The sequence below is a fragment of the Buceros rhinoceros genome, unplaced genomic scaffold, assembly GCF_000710305.1.
Source record: "Buceros rhinoceros silvestris isolate BGI_N320 unplaced genomic scaffold, ASM71030v1 scaffold8482, whole genome shotgun sequence".
NCBI classification, from domain to species: Eukaryota; Metazoa; Chordata; class Aves; order Bucerotiformes; family Bucerotidae; genus Buceros; species Buceros rhinoceros.
In genome coordinates this window covers 143,383-159,287 of record NW_010400849.1, presented here as the reverse complement: position 1 = coordinate 159,287, position 15,905 = coordinate 143,383, and the positions used below count along the sequence as shown (strand labels likewise).

The 15,905-nt window shown below is 42.5% G+C and overlaps 1 protein-coding gene across 1 annotated transcript in view; it reads right to left on the bottom strand.

The window, feature by feature from the left end:
- GLIS1 (GLIS family zinc finger 1) overlaps positions 1 to 15,905 on the bottom strand; it is a 109,047-nt gene that overhangs the window by 11,742 nt on the left and 81,400 nt on the right. Inside the window, exon 6 of the mRNA XM_010132065.1 lies at positions 14,132 to 14,282. Within this exon, the coding sequence (XP_010130367.1) occupies positions 14,132 to 14,282 (151 nt within the window). The remainder of the gene's footprint in view (positions 1 to 14,131; positions 14,283 to 15,905) is intronic.

Below are 15,905 nucleotides of genomic sequence, written 5' to 3'. Positions count from 1 at the left end.
CGTGTAGGGTTTTCTAGACTCAGAAATACAGCTTTAACTGCAACGGATGGTACCATCCTTTCAAAGTGTTTGCTTCCGGCAGCACTGCTCAGTGGGAGACTGAGAAGTGGTTGTACCTCAGAGATCGAGAATTCCCCCCAGACACCTGGGACTCAGGCCAGCAGAGGAGCGCTGGGGCAGACCCACTCAAGGAATGGCCCCTGACCCAATGCTCCCACGAGGAGAGGGAGCAGCTGAGAAGGAGCCTCAGTAACCACCTTCCATGAAGTCCTTGGGCATCCTCTGCCACCAGTGGAGCAGAGAAGCTTCAGTACCGCAATGCGACTGTCCCACCAAGAAGTGGTAGAGCAGCTGCCCCAGAAGTGACGAGAGAACTGTCTTTTGGCCATTTTTGCCCAGAAAGATGGCACAGTGCAGAAGATGAGACGAAAAACCTGGCCATTCATGTACAGGCCTCTTTTAGAGAGGCAGTGAACTAACTCTGTAACAAAGAAGCTGGATCTTCTACCCTCCTAGGGTAGGAGTGACAAATGGCCTTTTGCTCCACAGCCCAGTGTGACACTGTAAACGTGCAGGATGGGTGGACTGCACATTCACCGTATACCCTCTGCTGCCTCTGGAGCTTTTGCTAAGCATAAGAAGCAGCAATTTGAGCAGCACTAGAACCTTCAGACGCCAGAAAAACCACCTCTCTGAGAGCCACCTTGTTGAAACTTTACAGCTACAGGCGTAGAAATAAAAATACCCCTTCAGGTTACAATCTATATCACCTAGCTGGAAAAAAATATTGAGCACGAACCATTGCAGATGTACAAAGAATAGTTTCAAAACCAAATCTGTCACTGGTGTCTTCCTCTACCACTCTATGAGCCATTCAAACACCATGACCTGCCAGAGCAGTTACTCACCAGTTTGCATGACTGCTTCTTCTGCTTTAGTTAGAATTAAACTTGGGGAGCGAGGCTATGCTTGACTTAGGGCTAAGCACTACATGGGAGCATTCAAGAGGTAAATATAGATGAACTGTGAATTAATGGTGACAACAGCTTAATCAGATTTAACATGAGAGGCAGAGGAACACTGCCAAATGTGTCACAGTGACACTCTATTAAGAAGGGCTTAAATAAATCAACCAGTCAAAGCCCATCCTATGCTGAAATAATTCCATCTCCCAAAGCAGGAAAATAAGGCATAGAATACAAACCGCAGAGACTCTGAATATCCCCAAAATAAACCGAAGAAATAAACCATTATTATTAAATAAGTGAAGGCAAGCACATTGTCAAGCCAAATTTGTAGGAACGGGAAAATGAGTTTTTCATGAGAAAGATAATATGCCCCCCCTCAACGAGTGATGATCAGCAACACATAAACTAAAGAGGACCAAGTCGAATTTTAAGAGCCAACGTGCAAACAAGGAAACCGTATCTGTTTTTTGTTTTAAGTGCATACTACAAAGAGCTCAGTGGCAGAGCTGGGGTGGCCCTTGCTACAGAGGTGCCAAAAGGGACGCGGGGACCGCAGGGGCTGCCTGTGCCCCCCTTAGGAGAGACAGAAAATGCTCTCTGGAGCCTGAACTGCTGAAGAGCAGCTGCTCGGGGGAAAATACCGAGTTTATTTGCTAAGAAGCAGCTAAACGTTAAGGTCATGTCCCATGTGGCTGTAGTTTTTCCTCCAAGGTCTCAGTAGAGAAATAGTTTTAACACAAATGAGCTGTTGTGCAGCCCAGCTACAAGTCACGTCTTCTGCAAATGCCTTCAGATGCGTTTCTGTGGTGAACCATTGCATGAAGATGGGGCTGACATTATCTGCTGGGACCTACAGAAGAGCCTGTGCTATGGTCTCTTCCGAGGCTGCAAGCGGGTGCTGGCAACGCACAACCACAAATTACGAAACGGTCGCCAGCCCCTGCAAACGGCATGCATGGAGACATTGTCCTCCACATGCCAGAAGTGCTGTTAGAAGCCTGGAAATGCTTCTATCTGAACGGAGATTAAAAAGATTGCAGTTGTTTTCATTGGAAAGATAATAGCTAGAAGAGATCATGATGGTGACATTTATATGGCTAATGACCACACACACATTTAAAAAGAGAAACAAAAGATGTACTAAAAACTCCAAGGTCCGGCTGAGCCAGAAACCACTCTGAATGGGGGAGGAACATACTTCTGGTGAGTGAGTACTCTGCAACTGCCTGTGTTGGGTTTCCTCTGCCTTCCCTTGAAATGTCTTGTCCTGGCTACTGCTGGGAACCCCAGCACCCCGTGGAGGCCTGCCAGGCTGCTCTCCATTGAGAGCTTTGTTAGGACTGCTAGTAATTGCATTTTTAAATTCTATGCATATGTGTTGCATGTCAAACAGAAATGGTACATTTAAGGTGTCCAGCTGTGGCAATACTGAAAATCCCAGCTTCCCTACCCAGTTTAACTACTCCCAGAGGCTATTTAAAGCTTGGGAAGAATTTAACAGGTTTTATTGTTATTTTTAAAGCAGCACTTCTCCCCATTCACACTCTTCTGCATTCCTGTGTCTCCCGTGTGTGAACTCAACAGTTGTGATAGTGTTTGTACCTCGAAGCCTCTGAGATGGCAGGGTAAGGTGAGGTTCCCCACTGGAAGCAGGAGGGGTGCTGTGGGGTGTATGGCCCTGCTCCCGCCGGGTGAGCAGCCAGCTCGCTGCTGCGGCTCAGCAAACATAGCTGTCTGCGGGCAGCCAGTATCCTAGGAACTCCCCGTACCACAGGAGCCTCAGCTGAAACCCGGAAAGCTCCCTGTAACACTTGAGCATCGCTGCCTCCTCTGCATGAAGAGAGTTTCATACAGTGGGGCAGGTCACTGTAAAACCTACTACGTTCTGCTCAGTCTCTCCCAAACAGGGAATTGACCATGTTTGCCGTAAGTTAAGTTCAGGCACATTTTTTAGCCAAAAAAGATCTTTGCTCATCAACAAAATCTGGCTATATTTGCACAAGTGGGCAACATGGGGATTTGTGTTCTTAAAATATTCATCACAATGCCTACAGCTTGAGCTGAGCTGGTCCCTAAAATATTATATGGGGGGGTGGGGGTGGGGCGTATAGGTATGTGTGACTGTGCTCTGGCATGCTCAAGGGGAGTTTTTTCATCAGCTAATTGTCCAGTTCCCAGTGCCATCTTTTTGATTCTCGCCTGAATATTTGCCTACTAATTAGGTTGCTGTGATACTCAGGTTGTTAAAAGAAAGGAGGATTCATTCCTGATACAAATTAGATAGATAATGCATTAGCAACAGAAAAGAGTGTAAAAGGAGTTGTCTTCTGTGTGGAAGAAGAAACACTGAACTACTTACCCCAGGAACGCAGCTCAGTATATTAAAATTTCCCAGGCAGTAGCTTGGACATACATGTTTCAGTAACTAATCGCCTGGACATTTCCTGTTAGTACTGTACTACAACCACAGTTTGCTTTGGTTTGTATATTAATAATAAATATATTCTTTAATTGTAACTCGTATATTTCAGTAAATTTCCAGGTCCTTTTGGGTTCTTTTCATATATATCTGTGCCTACCTATAGCTATTTAGAGAGATATATAAATAAATACTCTCTCACACGTAAAAAAAATCCTTATCCTTCCTTAATCCATTACATTTGAGGGCTCCTGGCTAGACGGAATAGTTCTGTTCAGGAGCACAGATCTCCCAAACCTTGTGAGAAAGCTTCTTAGAGCTCGCTTGCACTGCTGATGTAGTCTGACTGCTGATAGTGTCTGCTCTGTCTTGCAAGGATGCTTGATGGTAAAACATTTAGTAACTCCAACAACAAATTAACCCACTGCAAGGCTTTTACTACTCCGTTATATCAGAAACCACATGTCCCTTATGGGAAAGGCAACCTGTTAACCACGCATCTACCTTATTCCTGGTCAGCACCTGTTGCAGACACTAATGCAGTTACCAGCAAACCCTCTCGGAATCCAGCGGATTCCCAGTTGCCTATTGGTGAAACTGCTATGGCTAATAACATGCTTGTATTTAATATATGAGGCAAGTAGGAAAGCTTCCTCACCCGAAGATTCATTTTGGTGGCTTCAGACCTACTGACAGTAGGCGCTTCCCAATCCCTGTCACACAGGGACACCAAAGGAGCCTGCGTTCCTTACAACTGTGGACTGGTTTTGAACTTACAGCATTTTGGGGAACAGCAGCGTTGTAGGAATTATATGCAACTTTCTTGAGCAGCGATAATAACAGAAAGGGAGCTACACAGTTGGATGCAATAAGAATCTACATATTAATGACCATATATTACACAGTTGAAAAACCAGCTCAGTGTTGATGCATGAAGTTATTGTGGGGGTTAAAAACAGCTGAAGATATACTGGAATAGTAAGACTAATAGTGAGAATAGTAAGGGTTTTCTTACAAAGTAAAACTGCCAAAACTAGAAGCAGGCCATGGAAAGAAGAGGATTTAAAATGCAGTTTTTCAGATTGCAAGGGTGCAGTGGAGGAGCCAGCCTCCTCTCCACTCAGCCCAAGACACGGAAGCAACAGGGCATGCACCACAGAGAGAAGCAGGTCAGCTTAAAACAAAAGGAACATTTTGCTCACACAGCATGCCCTGGCCTGTGGCATTCATAGCCACGGGAAGTCACAGAACCAAATAAAATACCTAGTATTTTTAAAAGGGACTGAATAATTTAATGGCCAAAACCAACTTTCCATGCTAAGCAAGGGGTAATCAAATCACGTGCTTCAGGATGTAAACTGATCACTCAAGGAGGCAAAGAGGAATTCTCTCTCTCCACTCATCATACAACTTTGTATGATTGACCAGGTATTGTGGTTTTTTTCAAATTCCCTTTGAAGCACCATGTATAGGATGGCACTGAGGACATAATACCAGTCTTGAGGGGCCTATGATTTCAGGTGGAATTGCAAAGCTAATGCATTGCTCTCCTGAGGATCCATCAGTGGCCAATTAAGTAAAAGGACTAATCAGAAAAATCTTGTTTATCTAATACTTTCATCCACACAACTGACAGAAAACCATTGGAAGAGCTGATCCCAACTCGACAATGTACCTTGTCTATGATGCTAGGCACGTTTCTGCACCATGCCAAACACTGTCTTGAAAAAAGGCAGCTTCACAGCCCTGCTGCAGGGAAACTCCTGCAGGTAAGTCAGGTAGGATACTACCCGTAAGGAGTCACTAAGCAAGCGTCAGACAAGGAGCCAATTCCTCACCTCAACTACAAAGCATTTGTCACTCACAACAATGGGAACACTCAGAAATCTCAATCTTTACAGAAGGATTTTAAAAAAAAAAAATTAAAAGTCAAAACATAGACGATATTAATCTGCCTTCTTGTGATCCCATTTTAACAATATATTTCCGAAGGTGAAAGTTCATATTAAATTGTAAGTACGGCCTGTGTGAGGAAACCATCTAGGTATGGCATGAGCTAGCAGTGATCTACAGAAATGACATCTAATCAGTGACAAGTACCATTACCTTGTTTTAGAATTATTAATCCTGCCTCCACTTTCAGCCTCCCGCAGTTGGCAGTGATGCATAAGAACTGGTGTATTTTCACAATGCACACCAAATGTCTTGTTCCAATCTTATTGCAACATAAAGAACCAAAAATTAAATACGTATTGACATTGATTTTTCTGAGCTTTCTGTCAAGATGTCAAGACGTACGTTTTTTATATTCATCCAGAGTAGCAGTTCCTGGGCAAATTCACATGGAGTAAGAAATGGTAAAGCCAGCTTTTGAGCCATTTTAAGATGAGCTTTTTCATGATCTAGTTGATCATCTCTTGACTATCAAAAACTACACAGAATACAATTAATTAGTAAATATTGGATGGAATTGAAAATTGAAAAACAGTGAAAATAAATTCAAGCAAAGCTTCTTGAATAATGAGTGGGAATGAAGAGTAACCACAAAATAGAAATATATAAAATAGGGATGTTTCCCATATGAAAACTGTCTGGGTTGGTTTTTTTTTTATGATGTGATGGCTTGATTGGCAGATTCCTCAGCTAGGCAAAGAACCTCAACCCAGTGAGTTCAGTGGAAACAGAACCAAATCCAGACTGAAAAACATCTGTCCTTTATCTCAAATAAATTTTTGTGTATTTTGTGTTATAAGACCATTCTGTAATACAGTTCTCATGCATAGCGTGTTGCCCTGTCAAACAGCCTTGACTTTGAGAATTTCGTTTAACGCACGTTAATATGAAGTATACAATAAAGCACCAGAGTAAGAAGTGCAAAGCAAAGAAGCCCCATGTTTTATCTCAAGTGACTTGTACAGTATTGCAGCTAGTTACAGAAACTGAGCTTTTCCAAGAAAGCAGGTTCTACCATAAAATCTGGTGTACCAACCACTTCATTCATAAAGTCTCTCCCCCAAGCGTTAAAGTTACTTATATTGTGGGAAAGTCCAATTCAGTTCCAGGACCAGGAGATTATTTTTTTAATGCAAAAAAAAGTTAACACTGATTTTCATCTCTTCCCCGTAATATTAAAAATGATGTGTAAAGCTCTGCTAATCTGGTCTCTGGACAGCACCCAATCTCTTGCCACGTGTTTCTGTTCTGGGTCTTGCCCTGCGGGAATTTCTGTCAGCACATGCTCAGGAAACAGTTATACCGTTCACTTTTTTTTTACTTTATTTTTTTTTAAGACGGACTCTATCTGAAGTTTGGTGAACCTTTGCACTAATCACTGCCAGGTGCCTCTGGCTACGTTTCTGGAATGCAAAGAATCTTTTCCTTCTCTCCCTCTTTCTTCCTTTCTCCTCTTCCCCCCCTCTCCCTGATATATAATAAATCCTTCAGTGCAGATCACCTTGCTGGGCATCATTGCATTTTATTACCCTTTCCTATAAACAAAGAGCAAACAAGTTACTGGGCTGTGACACACGGCCCTTCTTACAGGGCCTCAGTCTCTGCTCCGTGACTGCAGGCTACGACACTGCCTTCCTGGTTTTCTTTTCTCCCTGTGCTTGTGGCCAGCTGGAGTAGGTGGCTGCCGTCAAGAGACTTAAGCTCTGCTCCTGACTCTGCCACTGATGCAGTGCGTGACATACCTCCGTGTGTGACATCTTTAAAGTAGGACCAAGGCAATGTCAACCTTCTCCTAGCTTCTAGAGGAATACCAGGTACTATTTTTCATTCAGAATATTGCCTTGGATTCCTTGAATCTACTTCTGCATCTTCACTCACCCACACTCTGGTCAGTGCCAACAAGTGCCCGTACAATGACAGCAGAAGCTTGTTAGCTATGAAACAGAGCTAGAAAAGCCCCCTAGAAAGAGGGGCTTCCTAAACAGTACAGAGAACACTACCCACAGGACCTTTTACATGACTGAAGATTCTTAGGTCATTTAATTGCTTTAGACTATTTTTAATAATACCAATAACACTGATATGAAAACAGTTTGGGGTTCGAAATTACACAGGACCGAAGTAGTCCTTTCCTGGTACGCTCAAAGGCTTTCTGCATGGGCCTTCTCTTCAGGCACAGAGTGACGTACCGAAATACTCACAGTCTTCTCTCACAAGTCTCAGTTGGGTGTAAACACAACTCAGTGTTTTGTGATGCATTTCATTACCTACACAAACTCACACAGAGACACAAACACGTTTTTTCTCTGTTAAATGAGTATCTTTGCAATAGTTCTGACCTGATAGGTGCAATTTCTGCATAGCAGTTCATCACAGAGATCATTATGGGAACTGCGCCAAGCTAAAAGATGTCTTTATTTTTAAGTGTTTATTCAATAATCTTTGAAGTGAAGCTGATGAATCACTACAGTGGACGCCACTACACAGAAGGGACAGTCAAAAACTTATTCTTCCTAACGATCTAGTAGGAAAACATATTTTGGAAGTAATGAAAAAATATTAATGTGGACAAAGTAATAATAATACATAGTCAAATAAAGTATACTGCCTTAGGATCAAGTGACTGTCAGGAAGTTAATTACAGAGATATGCAATCAAGCACAGATACCTGGCAGGTTCTGCACGCTTGACTGATCTATCTTATTTTAGTCATTTAAGGTCATTACTCTGTGGCAAGTAGGCAGCAGGATGCTTCCAGGTGCAGGCAGGTCCTGTGCAGGTAGCTGATGTCCACTTTCTCCAAGTTTACAGTCTAAAAGGCACTACACCGAATAGCGGGAGATGTTAAAGATAACTTAATTGTTTGTTATACCAGGGAGATTATTGGGTTTGGCATATATAGTGTACATCTAACTGCAGAAGTTTTGCTGCAAAGCAAAACAAAATTTGGGAAAAAAAAGAAGAAAAAAAATCAGCTTTGCAGATGTTATGTGTAAATATAACTACAGATAAAACTAGTAATGGCTATAATCTTTAATATAATGCAGAAGAGCTGTGGCGGTTGTTAAATGCTTTCTGAGTTACTCTGACCAACTCCTTTGACCTCCCACCTTCTCCTGCAACTCTCTTATTTCTTACTCTGACATGGTTTCGCTTACAGTGTCTCTTCTGGTCAGGCAACATAGTGCTTACTGTGAGATGTGCTGGTGAAGGCTCTCTAATGAGTGTCAGTCCAGCCCTTTTAGGAGCACAAATGACACGCATGCCCACCTATTTCTGCTGATGGCCAAACGGTATTTTATCTCTGATCAAGCACTAGGTTATTCTTAATGGTGTATTGCTGAAGTAAGCCTCTGATAATGCTAATTCTGCTTTAACGGGGGAGAAAACTGTATAAGCCTATCTGGACATGATTATAAATGAATTCTGATCACATTTTCTACAATGAGATAAATGACTTGGGATCTGAAACCAGATGCTTTTACTTACGGGTTTTCTTTGTTACATGACCCTCAGCTCCGCACCTGTACATTGTTCTTCCTTTGGACAGATGTACTGATGCCCCTTTTGCGTGCTCGGATCCATAACACAGAGATAAATTATGATGGGTTCTTGGCTTCCCTCATTGAAAATGTTTTCAGCTGTCAGAGATATCTGTTTCTTGTTATTGGTTTTAGTGCTTTTGAAGCACTAAAACACTGACTTGTGTATTCTGTTATAAATGAAGAGTAGTCTCCAGTGGAATCACAATGAATGAGTGATATCTCCCTGGGCCTAGGAGCTGTTATAAAAGCTGTGTAGGTATTTAGTTCTCCAGAGTACTTCTACAGAGTAGAAGTTTATTTTCTACAAAGATTCTACCAACATGCCAGTCCCTAGTTGACTTATGCGAGCTCACAAACGTAAAGATTAATGAAAATTAGACCTAAGTAGTTAAGACACCTAATTGTCTCTTAAAGTAATGAGAATCAGGTACTCACTCAAATGTATTTTCCTACTTGGCCTGGATTCTGGCAGTTCAAGGAGTACTGAAAAGAATCTCCATTTCTTCTTTTACTGGTTTGGGGGTAATTTCTTAAGTCTTATCCCAGGAACAGTCACGCTCCAGAAAACTAGCTCTTGCAAACAGTGAAACTCACAGCCACAATTTAAGTTTGTCCCATCTGAGGAGCAAGCACCCACCGAATCCTCTGTAATGCCATCATCATCTACTGGCAAAGCTGAAGCCAAAAGCAGTCCCACAGGGCAGAGGTGTGGGGTTGTTGGAGGGTGCTTTCTCCCAGCTCGCTGAAAGCAGGTAGGGAGGCTAGACCAGAGCCATCTTTGAAGTGGAGGCATCTGTCAGGGTCCTGGCAAAGTGTGTAACGGGGCTGAAACGTGGGTAGGAGCTGGCTTACAGTCTCCTGTCGCCAAAGTGTAACATGGTAGTTGTACATGCACATATCTCACACATGAGATTTTAACCTGCGTTCTTGTTTTCAACCTTAAAAACGTCAGGAAATTAAAAACCGGTGTTCCCTGGATGAGCAAGAAGGGAGGCTCTGTATACCCTGTGTGACTACGTAAAGGGAAATGAAGGGCTAAATTTTTAACAGAGAACTCTTTAAGTATTTCTATGGTATATGAGTTAACAGGTGTTAAGAAGCAAGCAAACAAAAGTTCTGATGTTTAAGCAGCCTGATTAAAATGTCTCTTTTCACTTGATGATTGTTTTTAAGTCCTGTTTCTTGTGATTTTTGTATGGGTAAGTGGCTCTTCGGGGGGGTCTGCAACATGGTTTGAACTGGTTGCAGTTAGCTGGTGAGAAGGCCAGGCAAAGAAGGCTGTAGAAGTTTTTTCCTCTCATCTTAATTACTTAGTCCTACATATTAAAGGCTCACAAGATTGGATTCCGAGTTCGCATTAATGATCACCTATGGACATCACAGATGTCTTAATCCCACTGGTTCTTCATTTACTGTTGTGTTTACACAGCAGAAATGACCTAAATTACCACAGGAATATAAAAAAAATAGTTTAACTTTCCTTTCCCTTGGAGACACATCGCCTTCCCAATAAAGTTATTATTTGTCAGTACCCCCAGCTTCTTTTGAGAACATAAGTGCTGTTTGTTATGGGCGACCCAAGTGACAGAGGGCCTCACAGTCACATATAGAGGGACCGTGTTCAGATCTGACAAAGTGACCTTGTTAGGTCATTAAGCTAAATTGGTGCAAATCCCTCACTTGTGCCACCACTCAAACTCACTTAACTTTAGTCAGATCAGTTTCAGTTAAGCTGATAATTTATCATCCTAAATATTCTGAACTGGAAGGTTCAGAGATAGATAGTTTACAAATGAAACCAAGTAGCTTTAGATGACTTAGATAATAACAGCTAAAAAAATAGTAGAAAGAAAGCCAAGTGCAACGCTCACCTAAGATTTAATAATAAACCTGTTTTTCTGTCCTCATTCTGCTACAAATCAAAATAGAGTAATTTTGCAATTGGCAAAATGACACCGTGTTAGACATTATACATGGCATATGCTACAAGAAATGCTAAAATAAACCTTTGCTACCTGAAATAAAAAATACATATATATTTAAGCCTGGATCGTGACAAGCCCACTTTCTGGTTGCCAAAATATTTCTCAGTCACGCACTTTTAGTTTAATGAATATCAATATAAGTAAATTTTCTTGGTCTAGCGTACACTTCATGCCAGAATTTGAAAAAAATACTCTCCTTATTGTATAAAGCCAGTATAAATACATTTGGTAATGAAGTCAGATTTTGTTAGAACATTTTCAAGTGAATTAGATAATTTTGTCAAACTGTTTAAATGTCTTAGAAAATCATTTGGGAAGATTGACTGCTGCACTCGATATTGACTTTGGCAAAGGATGGTATAAGAGGGGTTTTTTTTTAAAAAAAAAGGAAAAAGCCTTTAAATAAAATTCTGAATCTTATGTCAAACTTGAGCAGACTATTTGTACTCTCCCTCATGTAGTTTTTGGCATCTTGCATATTTGATGACTCACTAATTAGATTTCTTGATGGTAATCACTTGGTTCATTCCACAGACTTAAACTATGCAATACAGTCTTGTCATCGCACTGATTCACAGTATAGAAATTCTTTGTATTGACTGAAACATGAATGCTGGGACAGCTGACAAATGAGGCAAAACATTAAACGTGTGCCAGAAGCTGGAGCAGTTAATATGAAGCAAGGTAGTGTTAGGTGGTTCTTTCCTATTGTAAACCATATATATTTTATATGAGCACTGGCACGCTGCTGTGAAGTGGCAGAGGGGTAACAGCTCTGTAGTTCAGTGGCTCCGAGCATTAGATTATGAAGTGACTTTGCCCGGTGAAATGGATGAATGCTTTAAACAAAACTGTGCTACATGAAATTGAAGGGCTGTTAGTTCACACTAAGTTTCTGTATCTGCAATTAAAATGTCATGTCAGGGCTTTATTTCAGCAGTGATTAATAATGTAAGCATAAACAATTGAAATACATCTTGGACTGGGTATGACAGTCCTGAATACAGATTATTTTGAAAATGGCATTCGAGATGCTGAAAAATTCCAAGTAATTATGTCATGAAACTAGATACCCTGTTTTAAAATAGCTATTCAAAAACACATTCCACTCTCCATCCCCTGATGTTTGGTTCATGGTTGGAAATCTGCTATCATCTCACTCTTATGTTTTGTTACAGGATACTAACTGTGGTGTTTCCGCAAAGGTTTTGCATTACTCAAGTATATAAGCTCTGAGATAATAAGTCACTACTGTTGTCTCCTCTGAGAAGGAAAACCTCTTCCACTGGACTGAAAACAGCAGAGATAATTCTGATGTGAACTTTGGCCTAAGCAAATGATCAAAATGTCTGTAGAAGGACACAGATGAGAAACTCAGCACACTCACCACAGTGTTTCCGCTGAAAAGAGAAGTACTGTGCTCTGGAATGGAAACACGAGGAGCAGCAAGGAGAACACACCTGGGAGCTTCAGACCCCTCAAACTGGGAAGCTGCCTGTTGCACTCATTCTGGTCAAATCTTGCCTTTCAGTTCTTATGAACAGTCCCAGAACGTGAAGTGCCTTTGAAACAAACCCACCTTGCTGACAGCCTGTAAATCCTTCCCACAGTATACCCTTAGCTTATTTCACTCTTGGTTGGGATTTTTTGCTGCAGCTTCCCTAAGAAGCCTGTCCTAGAACCAACTCAAAGACGAAACAGCTGAGCAGTGCACTGAGCAGTGGTGAGAGGAAGGATCCTACTCTGTCGGGCTCAAGCAGCCCCATTCTGCAGGGGAAGAACAGCTCCTGGTTTACCTTCACTTTGGTGTCTGTCTCCATTCCTCTTTCCTGTGCTCACTGACCTCTCTGCTACAGAAAACTTCAGATTTATCTGGTATAACTTCCACCTCAGTCAGTGCCTCCAGTTGGCCATGGTCACAACTTTGCTGACAGGAGATACAAGGTGAGGAATGTGGGTGGCAGGGAGGGCAGGAGAAGGGTTGGGCACAGTCATCTTATGTGCCCAGGGCAGGAGAAGTCTATTCCTGTCTATTCCTGTGATGGGCAGATACGCATCATTCACTGGAAGTGGGCACTGGTGCTGCTACTGGCATAGGTCAGGAGAGATGGCTGAAGGAGGAGCTGGGTATAGAAGCTAAGTTCCTAATTGAATTGTGTCAATCAGATTTTCTTAACTACTCCAGGTGTAATTTTCCTTACTGTGCCCTTTCCGTTGCACATACACTCTGCATTCTGTCCTTTGCTTAAAGCACACAATTAAAAACTTTCTGGCTTTCCCTTTCTCCATATACAAGAAGGGATGGGTCCGTCAGTGGACTAGGATGGAAAAACTCTACATTCAATTGCTGCATTTTCTAAAGAACCTCAACATATTTTTAGGGAAAAAAGAATCCCTTAATCTCTCTGTATCTCAAGTTCCCATTGGTAAAACAAAATCAGAGTTCCCTCCCTGTCAAAGTGCTGGGAAGAAAACCTTTAAGTTTCATGGTTAATTTGCATAAGTCTAGGCACAAAAAAAATATCTGAGCAAAAAAGATGAGAGTAGAATAATTTTGTGGCTTAGAGAGATTCTTTACTGTTGAGAGGATGTTTGAGGTCCTTGAGAAATGGTGCTTTCGAAAGCTCAGATCCTGCAGCAGTGCAATGCAACCCATGCGGTAGCAATGCAGTCGGTACAGTCAGTGTGATGACAATACACTCTTCCCCGGTTAGAGTCTTCCTGGGTCATGCCTGCTGCTGGGAGAGGTACTACAGAAAATCTGATCAGAGAGCAAGGCGGTGAGAAAGCTTGCCTCTCTGACACTGAGTGTGTGTCAGCAACTGCGGCCTTGTCCCTGAGGGAGTCACAGTTTTTACCCTTTGAGAGATTTCTCCAATCATTTTAGCTGAGAAAAGATCTCTGCACTTATCTAAACCTACAACAAGTCATCAAGGAAGAATTTAGAAAAAAAAACCTTCTAAATGCAGTTGCATGCTATGAAGAAAAAAAAGAAGATCTCAGTGTGTTTTGTTGAAGACAAGGACAAGGCCCTGAGCAGCCTGATAGTCATGTCAGAGTTTGCCCTGCTTTGCACAGGGGATGGATGACATGACCTTCTGAGGTCCCTTCAAAACTAAGTTATTCTACAGTTCTAAAACAAACAGAATTGCTTAGTTTGGGCCAGTGTTTTCCATTTGAACAGCACCACGCAAAGTAAAATAAACAATTCCTCATTCATTATCATGCCAGACAGAGGCCAAGCATGTTTCACACACGTACCCTTCCCTGGCACTCTCCAGCGGTGACTGATGGTGATGTGGACTGGAAAGGGTAGAGTCGAGTGGATGGTGTCTTGAAGGGATGTCATGAGAAGGTGGCAATATACCTGGTGAGGGACCGTTATGGTTAGCGCTGGAACCACTGTACATGCCTGTGAACACATATCATTTTATAAAATAAAATAAGCAAGGAAAGAAGCATCCAAGTAAGTCCTTGAGAGTCCCCAACTCATTCCCTCTTCCTCCACTCACCCCCAAGACACAAACCCACAGAGCCCACTTGTGTTGGAGCAGTCATACTGCCAGGGGAGTCACCTACCCAGACACCCAGCACGTCAGTAACTACTGCTGTGCTTGGAACAGCACTCAAAGTTGCGTCAAGGTATTTTGACACATGCGTGTCACTCCTCCAACCCGCTCGCATGGTTCATTTCTTCCTTGCTGTGACTGCAGACCTGTAAGCACTCCTCCTAGCATCTGGCAGGACTTAGCAGGACTCTCACCCTGCCTTCTCCATACTTCTGAGACAGAACTCACAGGACTCGTTGTTTGCAGAATGACAGAGCTCATCTTGACAGCAGAGCAGTACATGATACCTTCCTGACAGCACAATGGACACTGAACTCAGAGTACTGTGTTTGTGTAAGGGGACAAGAACTTGGGGTTTTGTCATTGATCATTTAAAACTTTTTGACTAGGAACTGGTATGCTGCTGGACATCCTAGTCCGCTTAAAAAGATCACAGATTGGTACAAATGAAACCCAGATAAGATAAATGTGAAGAGAAGCGAGAAGTTTTTTATGAGACCATGAAAAGGAAACATTTACTTGTACACAGCGGTACTGAAGGAACGTTGATGTTCCATCTTCTGGGGCTCTGGCTACCCTCCTGGCAGTGAGGCACCACTATGCTAGTGCCTGGCATGCTCTTGAGCACATACTTTGTTGAGGAAGCTCCGCCCAGGTCTCTGGCACAGAAGACCCCACCCCCTCTCTCCTGTAGCATTCACCTTTCCTCTCCCACTTCCTGGATTCACGAAGATGACACACAGCTTGTGTGTCAGCTGGGCTTGGATGTGCCCCACTGTGACTGACAGGGTTGTGCGTGGCACTCCTTCCAAACGCTCGCAGTGACATGGAACAAGCAGAAAACATCATGAAAACCTGGAGCCACGGCAGATGTGTGACAGCCCTCTGGGCGGGTAAGACATGGCTGAATGTCAGCATCTGTTTCTGTGTGACTGAAGAGCAGAACCACTAAGGAAAGATTCCAGCCACCTTTGTCAGGAACTTCAGATGAGTCAAAAACCTCTCATGAACAATGAGTCCTCAGCTGTTGACAGATCTAAAGCAATAAAAATGAACCACATCATCTCTGTCTCCCACTAGACAGAACATTTGTCAAACAGCCAGTGAAACCAACTTGCTTTCTGCACTGAAAGCCAGACAGAAGGGGCCTTAAGAAGTCAGATGTTCCCAGGTGATGCTCGGATTTATTTGTCAAAGCCTCTCCTGGTATCAGTTAAGGCAGTAGCTAGGGTGCTACAATGCGAAAATGTTGTTTTTTCTGCTGGTGGCTTCAGTTCACTTTATAAAACAATCATTTCCACTTCTCCTGAATCCTCACGGTTTATACATTATTATCAGGCTCGGGATAAGCCCAATACCAGTTTGACCTTGACTGTACAGTGTCAGTTCACACTTCGGCTGTATTTTCTACAACACCCAGTGCAGGTATCTTGGCAGCACAGCCTGAAGGAGAACTGCTGAACACA